The sequence below is a fragment of the Melanotaenia boesemani genome, chromosome 20 (genome assembly GCF_017639745.1).
Source record: "Melanotaenia boesemani isolate fMelBoe1 chromosome 20, fMelBoe1.pri, whole genome shotgun sequence".
NCBI lineage: Eukaryota > Metazoa > Chordata > Actinopteri > Atheriniformes > Melanotaeniidae > Melanotaenia > Melanotaenia boesemani.
Window position 1 is genome coordinate 5,929,347 of NC_055701.1, and position 20,234 is coordinate 5,949,580.

Genomic DNA, 20,234 nt, shown 5'->3' on the forward strand with positions numbered 1-20,234 from the left:
CATAAATGTGCAGCTGAAAAACCTTCAGCAACTTTGTGATGCTGTCATGTCAATATGGAGCAAAATCTCTAGGAAGGTTTCCACCACCTTGTTGAAGCTATCACACCAAGAATTAAAACAATTCCGGCATTAAAAGAGGTCTGACCCAGTACTAGCAAGACAGACCTTATAAAGCTGGCAGTGAAATTAAAATACATTTTTTAAGCTAGGTGGCTAAAACATTATTCTACCATAAGAAACTTGTAAAAGGAAAAATAAATTGAGATATTAATTAGGCCAGGAACATCTGTGCATTTGAATAAACTGCATTTAAAGTATGGGCGCTCCTACAGATAGTAACTGCTAAAAAGGTGAACAAAAGGAGTCAAGCAGTGATTCATTGACAGTGTTGAACCTACCCAGTAAGACTTGCATCTGAGGAATTACAACTCCACCATGTTACAGGTTTATATTTAAAGTCTGAGAAAAAGCTTGTGGTTAGATTTTAAGCTACAACATGTAGCATTTCATCTTTAACCCCCAACAAGTACAACAGCTTGCCAGCTTAGCATATTACCAGCCTCACTGATGTTGCTGCAGATGCATCAAAAATAAAAACAAGTATGCGAGCATTCCTCTCCGCAGAGCTCACTGTTATTTCTGTCTGATAGTGCTGGGCTTAGCAGATTCTTTGATTATATTTATTCTCTCAGAACAAAATCCCCATCAGTGCGTTTCAAAGAAGCTGATCAGCAGGCACGCAACATGAACATTTACCCAAGCGGTTCACAGACACTAAAATGAGAAAGGGCTTAAAATCAGCAAGCATGAGTTTTAGTGGAGGTACTGCAAAAGGGGTGGCTGTGGAGGTGTGACAAGCGCTGCATTAATTGGGCTGTATTCATATTCAACAACCCTTCAGTAGAGGTTCAAGTGGGTTTTTGACAAATAAAAAAAAAGGAGTTGCCTGTCATTGTCATGCTTAAACACTGAGCTGATGTCTGTGCCTCTCAATCCACCTTAATGTGTGGGTTGGGGAGCCAGTATGACGACAGGAATGCTATGCAGAATCATTTTCTATGTTTTCTTCACTGATATTATGCAACACAGTAGTAAACATCTTTGGCATTAGTCATCTCTGCATGTCCGTTACAGTGTGCAACACTCAGCTAAGATCTCAGATTAAGCCATTATTTAAACTCTGTCCCCCACTCAAGACACTGACAGGAGGCTAATGGCTTTCCCAACCACGCAGCAGCCCCACTGTGCCTACTACAGTGAGTTAAATTATAATGTTCAGGAGCAGTCAACAACTATGCTGAAAGAGTTGCTGTCTAAACTTTGCAGGCTGTTTAACCGGAAGATGCTTTTCTATTTTATCCAAACAGATGCAATATCTGAAAAATATCAGAAACGGACAAAAAAATTTGCAGACTTGGAATCATCTAAAGCCGTTTTCAAACATGAATGAACGCTTTGATTTTTTTTTTTTTCTTTCATGTTCTAGGAGAGGCTGCATCAAGAATGCAAACGTCCTAACATTCACTCCTGACATCTTGTAGGGATTACTCTGCCAGCTTCCCAGCAGTACGTCTGGAAGATTAGCGAGTGCGTCCATGTGAGAAATACAACAACAACCACTCTGGAGCTTTTACAGCAAGTGTGCATGCTGATATAAGTCGCTCCTTTATATTCTTTCTGCAGACATTCATGTTGGTTTCTACTTGTCTGTCACTAGTGGTTATGTCCAAATACATGTTACTGAAAAACACAATTATTGCATGAGACTCCTGATGACTTGTTTTAAGTGTCACTTCTGTGGTATTTCTAGCTGTAAGAATGCATCTCTGGTGTAGGATCTCATGCAACTACTGGCAAAATCTGGACCAGATTCTCAACGTTCTTCAGAAAGTAACCAGTGTTCATGTGTGCAACATTTTAAAAGTAATGCAACAGTAGGAAATCGCCTTTTTTTTCTTCATAATCTTTAAATATATCAGAATAAAATTGAGACTTTATTGTCAAGTTTGCACATACAAGGAATTTGTCTCAGTGTAGAAGTGCTAAAACACAAACAATTAAAAGAAAACAAAAGACATGATATTTACAGGACATAAAGTATAAAAGTATATAAACTTACACCTTTATATAAAAGAAAAGGTCTGTACACAAATATAAAGTGTGTGGTGCAAATGAGATGTAGTGGAAACGGGGGGAATAAATAAATTATAAGATGGGATAAGAATATAAATAAACAGTGTATGCTGCTTTGATGTGTTGTGTAGGTTTTATTTGTAGGGAGGTGTCAGTTATGTACGAATTATATGCATCAGTGAGTTTAATCAAAAGTCAGTATAATCTGGAAAAAGTCCTGCCTGATGTAAAGCATCAACCATCTTTAGAAAATGGCTAAAACAACAATTTACCCCCGGATTGCTAAAACGATTGCAACCAACTTAAAAATCTAAAGTCAAGGTAAATTACCTTGATGTGCTGTGGGTCTGAATTCATGAGATTTGTGGTGCAGAAAACATGAAAGGCCAGCATCTTTGTTTTGCCATCCTTTATACAAAACTTTTTTTCTGCTCCAGTTCAAGGTTTGTTGTGATGAATCTCTGCAGAACCACAGAGGAAAAAAATGTTCAATTTAACCACTTCCGGCAGCAACCTTCAAAAGGAAACTCAAGTTTTCAGGTGTCATGTCATGACTTTTAAACTGTCTGCTGCCACCACCAGTATTTTTTAAAGTACAACATTCAGGTGTATCAAGTCTGTGCACAGTAAATACAGGCAGTTCATGGGCATCAGATATTCTGTTATGATCAAAAACAAACATTCAGAACTTCAAGACTGTTGTGATTTCACTTAATAAAACCACAATGATCGACACTGCATGTGCAAACAGCTCTAAAAGCAGTGAGGCAAGTCTGATAGCAGGATGAGATCTCAATGGAGGTGTTATGTTAAATACATGACTAAATGTTCAAAATAGACCCAGAAGATGTTTCTAGATGCATCATAATGAGGAAACAAGAGTTTCTCAGTTGGCAACAGAGAATTAAACAAAAAAAAAACAACTATATAGTTTCATCCAGTTCATCACCTTTAAAAGTGCCTAGTTATTCAAGTGTGCCAAACAACATGATCTTAATGTTTCCTTAGTTTGTGCTCTGGTCAAATTAGATTATACAGAATAAATAAGGATGAAGATTACTTGATGGGAAAATAACAGTAAAACATCTATGTTCCTATCTTATCTTTTTGAGAGCTTTGCAAGCAGAAACTTAGAAAAAATAATAAAATAATCTAATGTAGAAAGAGCCTCTGATGCATCTCTGATGCATGGTGCTTTGGTGACCTCCAGTGGGAAATTAGTGCACATAAAGAACTACATTTGTTTACAAAAAAGATGACTTGTAGACAAACACCAGACACAAGAGTCAATAAATATTAGAATCAAATGGTAATGTTTCCGACAGACCATAAACTTTTGATGCAACTATAGGGACTCCTCTTTTAGAGATTTTCAATAAACTCCAAGTTATTTTTCCAGCGCTGAGTCGCTTAATGGAGAAAAACATCTTAGCCTTTTATCCAATGTCAAATCCATCTTCTTATTTAATGGCATGGAAAAGGGGAAACAGGCTTTTATCACATCTGGACAGAATTATTTAAATGTTCGTTTTAGCCTTCCTGTGGCTGGAACTTGTCCAAAATGCTAAAATTTTACTTTAACATGCAAGCTTTTTTTATCCCTTTCACACTCTCTATATGCTTTATGGTTGATTTTAAGGGTTTATTGCTTGCTTATAAGACATACCAGGCTTCACTCCTCTATATATTGATATATGTCTTACTACAAGTGCCTGCAAGGCCACTCAGACCTAACAACCATTTGCTTTTAGCAGCTCCCGATCAAGACAGTTGCACAGAGAAGACTGAACTTCTTTACAGACCAAAGAGCCACAGCAACATGTTTCAAGTCCTACCTTAAAATATAATTTCATAAGGTATGAGGGTCATGTTATTGTCAGTGTCTTTATTTTTAATGTGCAAGCTTTTTGTCAGTGACAGCTATTTTAAATATACTTGGCTCTACTTTAAATTACTTAAGTGTAAGGCCGACTATAAAATGTAGTTCACCTACTGGAAATATGTTGAAGTCTATATTCTAAACAGCTTCCTCTGATGGTGCATGACAGAATGAAGCTCTGCAAGTCTTACAAGGCACAGACTTCTTTTACACTGGTTTAAGTACAAATGGACAGTAGGACGTTTCAATTAATATGTTACCGGAATAAATGTACAAACATGCAATAAATGAAAGTTGCATTTTCAGAGCTGCAGGAAGTGGAACACCAACCAACCAACTGCACCATCCTCAGCTGCACCGGAATGGGCATGAACAGCCCCCTTCACGTTGCACATTAGGAAAAGTGATGGAGTCTTAATATCAGTGACTCGGATGCATTACAGCAAGTACTCAAGTAAATCATATGAACCAGCACGCATAATGAAAGCCGCTCCCATATCTGGAATGGTGCCATCAGAAATTAGAGCTGGGTTAGAGGGGAGAGAAAAAAAAAAACCCATATTGATATGGATTCAGTCATATTTAATGAATCAAAATATCTACTCATGAATTTTTTTTTTTTTTTTTTTTTTTTACACACTCAGTGAGATATGTTCACAAATGAAAAGTTGCTTGTGTTGCTTCTGTTCAAAATCAGCTTCTCTCACTGAGATGCCGCCAAATACAGATAATAAAAAAAAAAAAAACACTTATTATAAGTTTGTTTCTGGACACCTGATGATAAAAATTATAAATTCTGTGGTGCAATCATCCATCACTATCAGAACCTTCTAGCATAAGCAGAATAAATGTTTTTGGTGGATGTTCACTGCTGTGACGAGCACAGGAGTGTGTGAAATGCCTGAAATTAGCTTCTCTCGCCCAGATGATGCCAAATTCAGATTTTTTCCCCCATTCTTTTTCCAACAACAAATGACTCCGACACACGGCTGCAGCTAACGCTAAGACCGTGTGTTGGAGCCATTTGTTGCTTTTGTCTGTTTATTACAGTGGGTGGTGGCGGAGAGACGCACCAGGTGAATTAGCTTTGGAGTGGGAGGGTGACACAGTTTTTACCGCTATCAATTTTTCATTATTTGCACCTTTAATTTTGATCAGAAATGTGACCTTATTGAAAAAAACCAGGAACTTCATCCAGTGGCTTTTGGGCTGATTTTGAAGCGCGTTAGAAACAGAACTCTCCCCTCACCCAGCTGAGTGGCTAAATGCCGTAGTCGCTACACCGTGCGCTCCACCATGTTCAGCAAACACAGTTTTGAAAATAACCAGAAGTGACGCCTCCAGGCACGTATGTACTCTGAAATAAAGCTAATAATGAACTGGTAAATGTAAACAAGGATATTTCGAAAATTGCATTTCAGAAATGCATAAAGACATGTTACATCAGGTTACAGTAATCTGATTACTCAGAGACAACCTCAGTGTCTTTTAAAAACAGTTATCTGTAAACGTCTTTAATATTCAGGAAAAGTTGGCGGTGTCAAATAAAAATCTGTAAATGAATAAAATTTAATCAAAATCAGGAATTAGTGGTGATACTATCAGAAATGCACCTGTGCTTTAAGCACAGACGGGTCAAGACAAAAAGTCTCCTTAAATAATTAACTTCTGTATCTCTTTTTAGTCTGCACTTTGCTGATGCACCAAGTACTTGCACTGCATCTGTGTGATTATTTCTTAAAGCTCCACTGTGAAACACTTAAGGCAGAAATGAAATGCTGCCTAAACATAGAAAGAACTATTGATATCCAAAAAGGCAGCTAGCTCTCCTCCGCTCACCTCTGCTGCACTGACATGTTACTGCAGTAGTCCAGAAGGAAGAAAAACGCTGGCTTTTGTGCTCATCATAGTTTGACTTTAACACATGACATGTTTGCAAGAGTTCATCATCATTACAATTTTAATTGCTCAAATTAGTTTAATGTATTTCCAACAGCTTGCCTGTAATGTACATATATTCATTTAACTGTATATGGATAGAAAAGAGAGCTAATTGTGTCACAATGTAGTTAATCTGTTGCAATGTGATCATCAAGAATTGATTGTGCTTTTGCTAAATGACGAACAAATTAAACGATTAATGTCAGTTTGCAGCATAAGTTCAAATGAATATTTGGGGATTGTTTCACACCTTCCAATGTCTAAAACTCAGAGGACATATAGGGAACCTGCTGGTAGGAGAGCATATAGAAAAATGATCTTACTCTGAAAGCAGGATTGGCTCCGAGCTCCAAGAGACATTTGACAGCTGATGTGCACAGATTGGATGCGGCAATGTGGAGGGCTGTGCCAAAATCAAAGTCACTGCAGGTGGCATCAACCTCTACAAAAAAAGGGGAGAAATAATAAACAACTTAATTCCAATCACATGGGATTGTTGAGAATTAGTTGATCCTTTTCTACCGACGGTGTCATCCCAAAAACAAATTACGTTTTATCAACTGTGGTGCAACAAGGAAATAGGACTCTTATCTGTGCAATATTCATTTGCTGAGGTGTGCTTTTGCTTGAGCACTGTTTAAGACAAACTGCAGTGTACCATGCTTTCACATTATCACATCTTCCCTTCAGCTCCATCACCATCTGCCTGCTGAGTAGTGATTTTTGTGGCTTGAACGGCATAGCTGTGCGAAATGAGTGATAATCCAAAGAAGTTTAATCAATCTGCCATAAAGTCCTCCTGTCATTACGCAACTCTGTTCATACTGCAAAATCAGTCTGTGAAAAACAGGCTCCCAGTTTCTATAGTTAACTTTATTCACTTAAAAAAAAAAGGTAAAATTTTAAGAAATAGTCATCCAACAGCACCACCCACTGCTATTCCATTAAAAAGAATGCTGAACTTGAACGCACCTGTGGATGCACCTAATCAACTGGCGAATGTGAATGTTTTGCACCGGCAGGAGATAAAACTGCTGAGGCTTTAATCCTCATGCCACTTAGTATTGAAAATAGAAGAGTCTGCCCTGTGCTGACTGCTGGCGAAACTTTTCCAAGTGTGCTCTCACCTCCAGGCAGGGAAGCCTGCAACATAACACGGATTAGCTGGGGCACATCGAAATAGGCAGCATAATGCAGCGCCCTCATGTTTGTCCAGCGCGATCGAAGGTTTGGATCTGCACCCAAAGCAAGGAGCTGGCGGGCAAAGCTGGCTGACGTCTCTGCATCACCTGCAGAGAAATATAAAAAGTGCAAGATAGAAGGGGCTTCTGTATTAAAGACGAGCCACAGCATTAGTGATAGACACAGAATTAAGCTCAGCTGTCACAGTAATAGAGAAGTCAGAATAGATATGTAAAGACTTGTGTAGCACAACTGGGAGTCATTACTAACCAATACCCGGCGCCCCTGCCTTGCAACAGTAGTGCAGGAGACTCATATCTGTCAGACCGTCTCGATCATTCACACCACAGCCTCGCTTTAGGATCTGTGCAAAGACAAGTTGTGCAGTGAACCACAAAGAAGCTGGTGTCACTTTGCAGGAATATTACATAAGAGGCTCTAATGTAAAACTCCAGGACACTAATGAATGACGGGCAAGCTGGGTCTCACTTTAAATTTGAACAAGGTTGTGCAAACTGACACTGAAACAAGGCATTTATTTCTGAAGGATATTAGAAGAATTCAGATGTCATATCATGGCAACAATGATAATGAAATTGGTTGAGGCAATGCAACACAGAGCAAGTTAAAAATATTGGAGGTGTTACCTCATGGCCTATTAGTTCGATGTTCTTCTGAACCTGGGGCACCCACTGCCTGAGGACAGCAAACAGCTCAGGTATGGTGGTGTTGGGATCCTGAAGAATCTCCTTGCATTGCGGCTCACTGGGGTCAAAGAAGGAGAACTCTGCAGGAGGACAAAAATGATGAGTGTAATCATTCGTTCTACTGAGAATGTGATTCTCCCGTGAAGTGGGAATATATGAAACTCTGCAGTGTGGACATTAACTTTCTACAACAGGCGGCTCAATCGATTCAGTTAAAGCAGTAATCTTAAGGAGTACCCTAGTTGCCCTGCAGCAGAGGACGAAACCAGATGTGAAAATGGTGGCATGCTGTGAACCAAATGAAGCATTAGAGGACCCAACTGAGACGGAAAACAAATTGCATCCACTGTGAAGGACCAAGACTAACACTTGGTGTGTAATTAAAGCAGCATCATCCTGCTGCATGTGCTTTACTGTTTTCATTTCACATCCCGCAACTCTGTTTAGGAGTTCTTCATGTGCAGCACTCCATTCAGTTAGAAAATTATTGTTTCTTGCCTGGAAATACATGACTACAAGAGTTACAGTAAAGCTACTTTCACTCATGAACACTGGAGTATGTGAGGAGAATTAATTCTGAACTTACTCTAAGGCTGTGTTTACATGTGTATTGTGCAGCGGGATATTCTCTCCGTTGATCCATAACAGTGATTACTTTATACCAGGATACATCTGCAATATTGTTAAGTGGGAAAAACAACAAATGCTACAGAAGATTATCTTCTGTATTTACAATATGGCACAACTAGGTCATCTTAAGGAGTTATAACCAGGGGGTTTAAACTGAATGCTGCAAACACTGGCTCTTTCACATGCAGAATTTAATCCTGAACATGTCTAGAAAATTTCAGGGCTGCAGTCGGTGTGACAAGCTTTAATGTTTAACTCAGCTTTGATATGAAATATAGCATGAATGCCACAAACTTAAGTTGCACTATTCATGCCAAAATGATCTAATTAGAAATAGATATTTTAAGGATTTCATGGATGTCCTGATTCCAATTAGAGTCTTTTAAAGAAGCACTATTGAACTTTGGCAGATTTTTCAGAGGCGCCATCTAACAATGGCTAATTCTGCATCAATCTTGCAGCCTACCTTTACTTTGGAGCTACGCAGTCGCTAGCGTGACAGCTATAATGTGATGTTTCAGGCTGGAACACAAATTGTAGAGAGCGGTTTCTCAGCCTCAGGATGCTGCTGGGCAATGACGGCTCAAGGAAAGTTCATCAAACATTTAAGTTGCAGCAACCCAGTTTTTAACAGGTACAACGAAGAGAGAGCACATCTCTCCTGTTCTAGCCTTGCGTCAGTGGCTTTCCATTCATTTGTGGATTCATTTATAAAGTTAATTAATTTGTTTTTAAATCTTTTAATGTCCATGCTCCTTATTATTTGTCTGACCTCCAGCTGCTGCATATACCTTCTCATTCCCTCAGGTCAGCTGTTCAGATGCTGTTAGTGGTTTCAAAGCAACAAAGGAAAATTTAGAGTTGGAGATTTTTCTGTTCGGGGTCCTGAACTTTGGAATTAATTTCCTCAGCACAGGCTCCCTAAATTGCATTTTATCCCCAGAGTGAGATTATGACAATGACTGTTAATTGTCTGGTATTTTCTTCTATCTAGTTTTAGTTATTTTTATTGGTAATCCCTGTTTTAAACGTTGTTGCTTGTATTTTTATTTGTGGCTGTTTCACTGTTTTGAGCTGTTATTCTGGGTTTTATCTGTGCACACAAATTTGGTCAGCCTTGTTGTTTCTTTTAAAGTATTCTATAGATAATGATGGTATGGTAACACATGTCACCATGCCATCAAAACAAGTCAAAGACATTTTTAAAGGTCAGAATGTTACATACTATACCGAATCCCATTCCTGACTATATTTTCCTGCAGCACATAGTTGCAAACTACTCACTGCAAGTACATTAAAGGTAATAAAACAAAATTAACCATGAAGGACATCTTAAGACATAACTTTGTAAATATGCATCTTAAGCGGTATGCTAATTAGACGTGTTACTATAAATAGAATGTTACTGACCTGGCTGACAGAAAACAAAAGAAATCAAAACTTGAAGTGTAGGCGATCACCTGATACTGATCCTAATATTAATAAAAATGAAAAAAAAAAAAAAAATCACTTTATATAAAACGCATATACATGATAAGAAGAACTGAGTGTGTGTGAATGGCTGAACAATAAACATGTTAAGTGCCTTGTTAATCCCGAACATGGCTATTACTTGTTATATGTGTGGAAACCCTTTCACCATTTAAGTTTCAAGTGTTTAAAAGCAACCTTTATTTCCTAATTTAATAACTACTGACCTGTTTTTCCGAAGACACGACTGTTACCTCAATGCAACAAGCAGATAAAATGTTAATTCTAGTAATATCTGACAGCATCTGAGCCTGGTGGAGGCTGTTATACATGCAGCAGCCCGTATGCTGAATCAGTCTCCAGAGTTATTCAGTGTTGTATGTAACAGCTTCGTCGAGTTCCTCTTAGATACACATCACCCTTTGATGCATTTTGCTGTATATAGATTACATTTGTTGGAGTTGGCCCACACTTGTGAGTCTGACAAACAAAATGTAAACACTTGTAAATCAAATGCACCCATCTCATTCAGGCAGCATTAGTCATCATTAGTGGATGAATGTACGTTAGATAAATACTGGGAGTTCTACTGTTTATCCTGGAGCTTACTGCTACTTTGATACTGACTAGTCTTGAGCTGGAACCAGTTTGGCTCCAGTTCTTAATATTCATCTTTTAATATAATTACATGAAATGTTAATAAAACAAGGAAGCAAGAAAGAGTCATTTGTCTACCTAGTTACAGATTTAGGATTCCCATTTGCATCTTGATTTTTCTCATCTCAAAACACAAACATTAGTTCACAATTCAGATGAAAATAAAGGCTATAAGGTATATATATATATATATATATATATATATATATATATATATATATAAATAAATAAATAAAGGTATTTTACCTGGTAAAATAAAGGTTAAATAAAATTAAAAAGACATCTTACCTCACTCTCTTTTGTATTAATATTTGTGTCTTCATTTAGAAGTGCATGAGTGTGTACTAATTCTCACCGGAGTCACTGGGCATAGGTGCAGAGGCCACCTGGTGGATGACCGGCCGCTGATGGGAAGCAAGTCTAGTGTGGCAGCCCAGGACGGTGTCCCCCTCAACAGGTTCTGAAAGGTCCTCTTTTGTCATCTCCCCCTCAGGGCCTGTGGCTGCAACAATATTAGAAAATCTATTCTGAGAACACAAGTAGGTCTCATCACAGTAAAAACCAGAACAAGTGTGTTGAAGCTTTTAGCTGATCCGACTGTATAATCAAGTGCAAAACTAGAAAATTCTACTTTTACATAAAATAAGAACCACAGCCTAAACATATTGTAAATGAGAAACTATTCTGAGTTGAGCTACTTTAGTAAAAAGTGAATATTATCTAAACTACTGCCCTAAATTTGAAACACAGAGGCTGTTAGGGAGACATGGGACACTGAAAAAAGAATAACCCCACAGAGGTTGAACTAGAAGCAAACTTTACATAACCACCACTTAGTCAAACATCTTCCAAACCAGCCGACACTCACTGTCATCGTCTCCTTTATCCTCCTTCTTATTGATCTCCATGAGAGCCTCCCAGTCAAGCTAAGCAAAAAATCAAGAGACATAAAGTGGGTCCAGCAGATTGGCAGAACATCTTACCAAAATCCTTCCGAAAATAAACGTCCCAAGCAAAGTGAGTCGCCTCACTCTCCAATAACACACCCACTCTCTCCATTTACACCCCACTGATCCCCCGATTCCACATCCAGCAGCTATTTACAGCCTGTAAACTTTCATGTCATGACACTCTTGACACTCTCCAGTTGGAATTTCACTTTCCTGACATGTGCACTACTGACCTGGATGTCAACTCATCTGATTAGCTGGCTATGAGATCCACAACACAGGGAATGTGGCTGTGAGGTGACAGAACAAATAAACACAAGGGCAACAAAGTGGTGGATGTAATTAGGACTGTCCCACACAAGGCTTGTCTAATCCCGCTATACAGCCAGCATCCGTCCTGCTAGAAACACCCAGAGGGAGTAGACTGAATCCCTACCCTCTTCAGGGGAGAGTGTAGCCATCTGCCACACCTTTAAGTTCATTCTAAGCAAAGAAGAAAACCATTACAGGCAGAATACGGTAATAATATCACAACTATTTTCAAACAGTGGGACACAGGTTTTATGATTAATATTGCAAGAGGGTATGAGTATATTATAACAATAAGAACAAATCCAGTGCATCACTTTTAATACAAGAACACTGAAACCAAAGTGGCTAAATTGAATTTTCAGCAACCATTCATTTTTATCATTTCAAAGCATATTATACCTTCATACCTCTCAGTTTACGTCTCATTCTTTGAGAACAGGCTGCTGGAATAGTCTGGCAAAGCCGTCATCATTGCAAATACATCTGAAACTGTCATATTTCATCTACAGAATTTGGAGGAGGAGGAAGGAAAGCATGACCTTAAAAGTTACTTTTTTCTAGCAAAGCTGAAATAATTATATCCAAAAAAGTAAATGTTCATACTTCGAAAGTCTTTTGTAGTACCTGCCTTTGTGGGTAGAGCCATAAAATCCATTTTTGGAAAACTTTGGCAGGAAAGTTAAGTTGTCAGTAAAACTTTTGCTTAATCCCAAATGAAACGCAAACTATGCAACAAGGCGAAATTCAACTCATCAGCTGAAGTTTTATATGATTCTATAAGTTTATTCTATTCCTCCAAAGGAGGACAACGGGTCTGGAGACAGTGTTCTGTCCACAGCATGAAGCTGTTAGAAAAGTATTATTTTTCTGTAGTAAAACTGGCTCTCTTTATAATTCATGATAGAATTAAAAGTCTTTCTCACATGTGAAGCCCTACACTTTCATTATCCCTAAGTCATGTTTTTAGGCCCACATTACCATAGACCTCCCATGGTTCAATGAACAAACTCTTCATGGATCTGCACCATCCTTAATGCTTCATTTTAATGATACCCTCATTGCATCAATGAGCAGCGAGTAAACGATGTAGACCCACTCAGCTCCAGCAGCTAAAGAGATAAACCCCGATTATATAGTGGAAACAAACAAAAGTAAAGACAAACACTAAATAAAAGCAAATATTCAAAGTTCAACTTAAAGACTGTTAGGATTTTTTTTTTATTATTTTATTTTTACCTGCTTTTCCAAAAATAGTTTTTTTATGATGAATCTCTGCAGAGCCAGAGAAGACAAAATATTCAATTTAATCACTTAAAAAGGACACTGGAGTTTTCAGCTCTCGTTTCATGACTTATAAACCCACCGTCTGCTGCCACCACCAGTATTTTTTTAATTCAAGTACAATATTCAGGTGTGCCAAAAGTCTGTAAAAGATAAATACTGAAGGTTACCTTGAAAACCTCTAAATAAAATAACAGTGCTGTTGTAGTATTAAATAGAGAATAACGTCTTCTAGACATATTTAATTCTAAGCTATACTTTAACCAGCAAATAAAATCAGATTTGATCATTTCAAATACCTTGTATGCAATGCATCAATCGGCAACTGATCTTTTTTCCCCCTACTAAGTTGTTTCAACTTTTACGTTGCTGAAGAGCAAGATGAGAAATTTCACCCATTCAATCTGAGGTCACTGGCTTGCTGCCTACAGATTAAGTCTGCAGACTTAAGACAATGCCCTACTTTTGCAAGCAGCTTGCTGTCTGTCATGATGTCAGCACTCTCCATTCTCTAACTCCACAGCTAAGGAGAAGATGGTGAGAAAAAGAGCATTTTGGTTGTCAGCTACTATTCCAAACATCCAAACTACCCCACCTGTCTGACTGCAATAAATCTGACTTTTCTGTCTAACTATATTCAAAAGTAATTTTGCAACAGTAGCAGTGTGTAGTACCGTATTCAGAGACAACATTAGCCTAAGTAGTCTTGAGTTTGATTACAATACATGAACATTTTTGTGTAGACCACGTGTTTACACTTAGCCTATTTAGAGCCATCATTGTATTAGTTTAGTACTTTTTATACAATGACCAAAATACATCAATGACCTCTTGACCCAGTATGAACCTACCAGAACCCTCAGGTCATTTGGATCCAAGCCTCAGATCAGCTGAAACACTGTTTATTTAAATCCACGTTAAAGAGCCACCTGTTCTCTGCTGCATTTCAATAGTTTTTATTTTAAAAGTACTTGAATTTTTAAACTTGATCATGTTTTAATACTGGTTTTAGCCAATGTTCTTTTGTTTCCCTTTTATTTTTAAAATCTTAAATTATGCTTCTAGAGCTCTGTAAAGAACTTTGAATCACCCTGTCGTTGAATTGTGCTATACAAATAAACTTGCCTTCAAACTGTGCAGGTCTAATCAACTTAAATGATTGAAATCTACCTAGCGTTGGCTAACAGTATCCTCGAAGATGTCAGCTTCCTCAGGAGTAACCACTCCTATATCCCACCTGTTAATAACCGTAGAAACAGAGGAAACAGCCTGTGATGTCTTTTTAAATGCCCAAACACAAGTTCAACTTTACTTGCTAAGAAAACTAAGCTAGCTAAATGACAGTACTATCAGTTAGCCGGTTAGCATATGTTCAAAAGCTGCTGGCTCGGGCTGAAGCAGATCAACCACGTCTTTCATAACTGATGCTGGAGTGATATCTGGTCCGAAATAGCAGTTAGGCGTCACTGCTATAACTAAATTTAGGCTTAATGTGGGAAAAAGTTGTTGTAGTGCATTTTCTGATTCACATTAGCTTCTAACTTAATGTTTCCTAGCACAAATACTGGGCCAAGCATTTTAGCTTTTTCGAAGACACTTGACGAGTAGAAATGTAAACAAACATAATATCTGCATGCTAAAGATATTTCTAACATATTAACATTACCTGCACCTTGCAGCTTGTTTCAGTTTACGCATGGGGAAAATGTCCAGATTGCCAGCAGCAGATTTAATTTCCGTCAAACAAGACGCTGTGCTACGTAGCTGAAGTACGTCGAGTTTTGGCCTTCAGAATAAAATATTTTATTGTACTTCCGGTCTTCAAGTCTCTCTCTCTCTCTCTCTCATTAAATGAAAGAGAAAAGTGGGGAGCGTGATATTATTCAGTTTTTTTTCCAGTGTTTTTTTATATTCCAGTATTTTTTATATTCATAAAATTTGTGTTTCAGAAATATCCTTTTAATTAATAATATTTTAAAAAGAAAAGTTAATCCTACAGCATCCATATTTTTTATCAAAATGAAACTTTTGGGCAATTTATATTTGTATTCTTACTTCATATTTACATTTCATAGCTTTATTTCACAGTTTCATCTTTTAAAAAAAGACACACTATAACATACCCCTTTTCACCTTTCCATGGCCTCTTGCTTAAACCTGTGGAATTACACCATCTGACTGTTTTTCTTGTCTAAATATTTCTTGTCTGTTTTCTTTGTCATTCCTGACAGGTGTCACCATCATTGTTGCTAAATGCTTAGGGAACTCCATGAAGCATTTTTTAATCCTTTTCTGTCCTCTTCTTCTTAGAGACAGAGAATGTGGCTAAATTTATTCTGCAAATGGAGAAAAATGTGCAGAAATGATGACTAAATAGGACAGGCTCACTGTAATAGTAGCCTATGGCCTACAGCAGTGTTTCCCAGCCTCTCTTCCCTGAGGACCTCCTTCGAACCAAAAACTATTGACCCCCCTGCCCAGCACTGTGGTGAAACCAAATTTGCTTTTATTTTTACTTTAGCTGACTTCTCACCATAAATTATGCATTTTAGCTGATCGTGTCTTTCATTAACACCAAAGTCAAGGTAACTATCACCATAACCTTACCTTTATTTCTAAATAGAAACTAATCATCTGCATTGTAGCTTTGCTCAGACATTTGTCTTAGATGAAATGACAAATTTCTGAGAAATGACATTTGTCACTGGCCTACAGAACATAGCAACACCCGGAACTTGACATTACTGCACCAACATCAAGTTTATCTTTGTTAAATGATAAAAATCAGAACAAAATTCTGGTGATCTGCTTTTGAACACTAAATAAACCTAAACACACAATACCAAAACTTCATGCAGCCATGTTGATTCCATAATGGTTCTACGTTGCCTTAATATGCAACTTTCCACAATGATGCATTCTTGCTTTAGGCCATAAAACAAGAACCTAACATACAAAAATTTAACTGTTGCCACAAAGTTTAGGACAACAGTTTTATTTTAACATGCAATTATTATTTATTTACTAAAAAAAAAACTTGCATTAAACTATCAAAACTAAAGACTTACTCCCTTTCTAGTGAAAATATTCTTTTTCAGACAGAACATGATTTTAGACCCTTTCTGTGGAGCAAAGCAGCAAAACTGTTTCCTTTGAAGGAGTCCACCAATAAGGGTTTCAGGACGACTTCCTGAGAGTCATGTGGCAAATTATTGCATCGTTATTGGTTCCCTAGATTCTACCATCCTTTTAAAGTATTGCATCCTTCAAAGGGATGTATTTTGGAAATGTGTCAGGCCAAAAGTTGGTGTGTTCCCTGAGGGCAACACAGTGCAATAGAGGGTTAACAAAACTGATCCAGAATGCTGGTTCTGTGCTGAGGATGTCACGGGAACTGATTGTACAGAGGAATGCTGCACTGGATGCTGATCATAATGGACAATTCTTCACACCCTCTACACAACACAGTGAGAAGACAATTTCAGTCAGAGGTATTTTTAAGTACACGGCAAAAGAAATTATAAGCCCTCCGCCACTGTGCTTGACAGTTGGTGTGAGGTGTTTGTGCTGATATGGTCTGTTTGGTTTTCTCCAAACGTGTTTTTGTGCATTATGACCAAACATCTCCAATTTGGTCTGGTCTATCCAGAGAACATTGTTTCAGAGGTCTTGTGGTTTGTTAAAATGCAGCTTTGCAAACCACATGCTGCCGTGTTCATGTGGAAAAGAAGAGGCTTTCCATGGCAAATTTTTAAAACAAACCATACTTGTTCAGTCTTTTTATAATTATACTTTCTTTTTTTTTTTTTTAACCCTGTCCTGTCCAGCATCCTAACATACAGAACGGTGGTCTGTGTGCCATATTTTGCCAAACAGATTTGCTCCACCAAGGGAGACATTAAATGGCTGCCCTTGATATTTGAAATATTTTTATTATTTTTATTATAATCTTAATTTTTTTTAGTCTTGATACGTCAGTGACAAACCTGACAGGGAGCTAGAGAAAGTGAGAAAAAGAGAAAAAGACAAAAATGAAATGTGGAAATAAAGGTTGTCTAGGCTACCTAAATCACATCAGTATTCACAAAAACAATATAAACTACCACAGTACTACATGATACATAAAGAAGACAGGATAATGATGATATGAGAAAGTACAACAGTCATCAAACGTACCTGTTGAGAGACGTACCAACACACAAACATCAGCAGCATGTAGCTGGAAGCAGATGGAGAGACCAGCACATTTGTGAGCATGCACGTGTGAATGTGAACATGCATGTGTGACCATGCAAAAAGGATGAAATGTGTGCTTGCGAGTGGACCGTGACCACGCCACACCCCGAAGCATCAGGGGGAGACAGGGGGAGCCCGAGGCCCCAAAGGTCCGATAGGTCCACAGAGCACAGAGCCCAGGACAGCCAAAGCAGCGAGAGCAGCAGGCCCACTCAGCCCAGAGCAGAGGGGCCCCCAGACCGGAGCCCCCCTGGCACAACGGGGCAGGGGCACCGAGCAGCCCAGGGCGACGGTGAGCAGGCCCAGTGGGCACCAGGCGCGAGCGGGCACCCCACAGATCCAAGGGCCATCGATCCCCCCAGACCCTCTCCACATTCACACACCTAGACACACCCTCCTAGCTCCTAGGGGTCTCACCAGCCCCCGATGGGGCACCGAGGACCGCCCCCAGGGCAAACGGCGCCCAGCAGCACCCCACACAGGACTCAAGGCAGGTACCGAACCCCCAGGGAAGACCCCTGCCCCCGTGACCCCCCACCTGAGCTGTGTATGAGTGTGGGCTATTTACTGAAGTCAAGAAGTACTGTCATTAATTTTTACATTTAACATCCAAACTGAGGCATGTAGAGTCTAAGATCTAACTCTTCAATTTTTTTATTTATTTGTATTTTTTTCTGAGAAATGCACAGTCTGACTTTGAAATAAACTTGCTGGGATGTCCACTCATGGGAAGATTGCCAGTTGTGGTGCCAAAGCGCTTGTGATTTACTGCACCACACTGCTACTTGTTGTGCACTTGGCTTCTCACACGTTGCTTCATGTTGGCTTAGTTCTTGTTGAATAAGTGATGATGTTAGAGATGTTTTATTTTTCATCTGAGGTTGTATTGTAGTAGGTGATGGGGTGGCATCATTGTTGTGACCTTCTACTTTGGATTGTGATGCCATTTTGATGTGAACTACCTAAAGCAGATGACCTGAACTTATGGAGTGTTTCCTATGGTTAATCATTAATTGAGGTAGCTGAATTCATGTGATAATGTCTTTTCTGAAGGTCCTTCTGTTTGCTGGATCCATGTGATACTCAAAGAAACATACCCTTATGCCTAAATTTGCTCTTATATCTAAATGTGATTATACTACCTACATGATGCTATAAAATTAGACTCTACAGTATTTACCCCATTTTAAAACATGGTAATGATTTTCACAATGTTCTGATATATATAACTGTTACAAACCTCCCTGCTCGCTAGGCTAGGGTAAAGGGGTTGTTAACAATAAACCCAAAACAAATTCTTAATTAAAATTTTTATTTGCAAGTGATTTTTAAGTGACAATAAGGCAGGTTAAACCATACAATTAACAGAAAACGAGGCCTCAACGAGACCCGGAGGCTCTACAAGCCAAGTGCCGAACACAAAAGTGGAGGATTAAAGAAGAGGGTGTAAAAGTTCACAAAAGAATCCACAAACCTACTAAATGTATACAGTTGTACAAATCACAAGCTCTACCGAGCAGACAATCAAACTTTGAAATTTGGCAAACTGTGTGGAAACCACACAGCTGCCCTGAATCAGAAGCAGCCTGCTCCTTAAGTAGGGCTAAGTAGCCATGCAGGCGGAGAGGCAGAGGAAGCAGCCAATCCTGGTTTGGGGATGCCACAGTCAGCCACTCGGATACAGGGGTGGATCCAGACAGCTGTCCAATCATCCAGGTGGGATCACACAGTCAGATTAACATATCATGAGGCCATGCCGGGTGCAGGGGTGGATCCAGATGGTTGTCCAATTGTCTAATTGGGATCACACAGTCAGTTCACCATATCCTGAGGCCATGCGCTGTAACAATAACCTTGAAATTATAAGCTGTGCTTTGTGCAAAATCCTTTATATTTTTTACCATATTATGCTGGTGAATCAGTCCCAGTAAAGCAGGTGTTGCATAGGTGAATGTGGTCCAACTGCAATGTTATCCCCCCTGTGTCTGTTGCAGCAGGAGAAGAAAGAGGAGTCTTTCCATCCATGTTGCTATGACCACTTCCAACACCACTAACCAGATATACACAGCACACTGTCCATGCCACCATTGCAAGGAACTTTCACATGGTTAATTTTTTTTTTTTTTTACATGAGTCAATATTGAAAAATGCCAATAATTGAAAACCATGCTGGAGGATGAGTCAGGAATAAATATAGGTCTGTTGTTCTGCTGTACAACTCCTAATTTACCATAATTGTTTAATCTTAATTTTACTGTAAGTCAGGAAGTTGTGTATAAATAGTAGTGGATGCTTTTTCCATTTAAAAAATTACTATGTAAGATCAAGAGATTAATTCTAAAAGCAACAACAAACTGATAAAAGACAGATGAAAAAGTAAAAGAGAGGGAAAAACAGATGTTGCCTGAGCTGTATTGTGTGTATAATCAGAGGCTTGATCGTTTAAAAGGATGTATTACCACTTTCAATTCAAGTCAGCTTTATACGTATAGCACAAATTCACAAAAGGTACATCAAAGCAATTTTACAGACACAGTCCAAATCAATTCACTTCATTTTAGTCTAGTTAAATTAAATCCATTATATGATCTACACAGGTTGTATTTAAAATAACTTAGTTCATATAAGACTATCACACGAATCCCCTCAGACTAGTTCGTTCAAATACGATGTGTGTAAAGTGCAAAAAATGGCCAAAAAATGGAGTTACACGGCAAGATGGAGGTCACCCCGTTGCCATGGCAACATGTGTTTGTTTGACTTTTTTTCTCGCCTCGGGGTATTACATGTGTGTGCTGAGTTTCGTCTTTCTACGTCGAAGTAGACTTCTGGGACCCCATTCATTTGGGGATTTTT

General features: G+C 38.6%; 1 protein-coding gene across 2 annotated transcripts in view; it reads right to left on the reverse strand.

Annotated features, from left to right (window-relative positions):
- Positions 1–14,915, reverse strand: part of LOC121630805 (CAP-Gly domain-containing linker protein 4-like) — a 66,756-nt gene extending 51,841 nt beyond the window's left edge. For both annotated transcript variants that reach the window (XM_041971308.1, XM_041971307.1), the window contains exons 1-6: positions 14,809–14,915; positions 10,955–11,101; positions 7,783–7,922; positions 7,406–7,499; positions 7,081–7,242; positions 6,277–6,395 (exon numbers count right to left, since the gene is read on the reverse strand). In XM_041971308.1, the coding sequence (XP_041827242.1) occupies positions 6,277–6,395; positions 7,081–7,242; positions 7,406–7,499; positions 7,783–7,922; positions 10,955–11,081 (642 nt within the window). In that variant the 5' untranslated portion in view covers positions 11,082–11,101; positions 14,809–14,915. The remainder of the gene's footprint in view (positions 1–6,276; positions 6,396–7,080; positions 7,243–7,405; positions 7,500–7,782; positions 7,923–10,954; positions 11,102–14,808) is intronic.
- Positions 14,916–20,234: the final 5,319 nt, after the last annotated feature.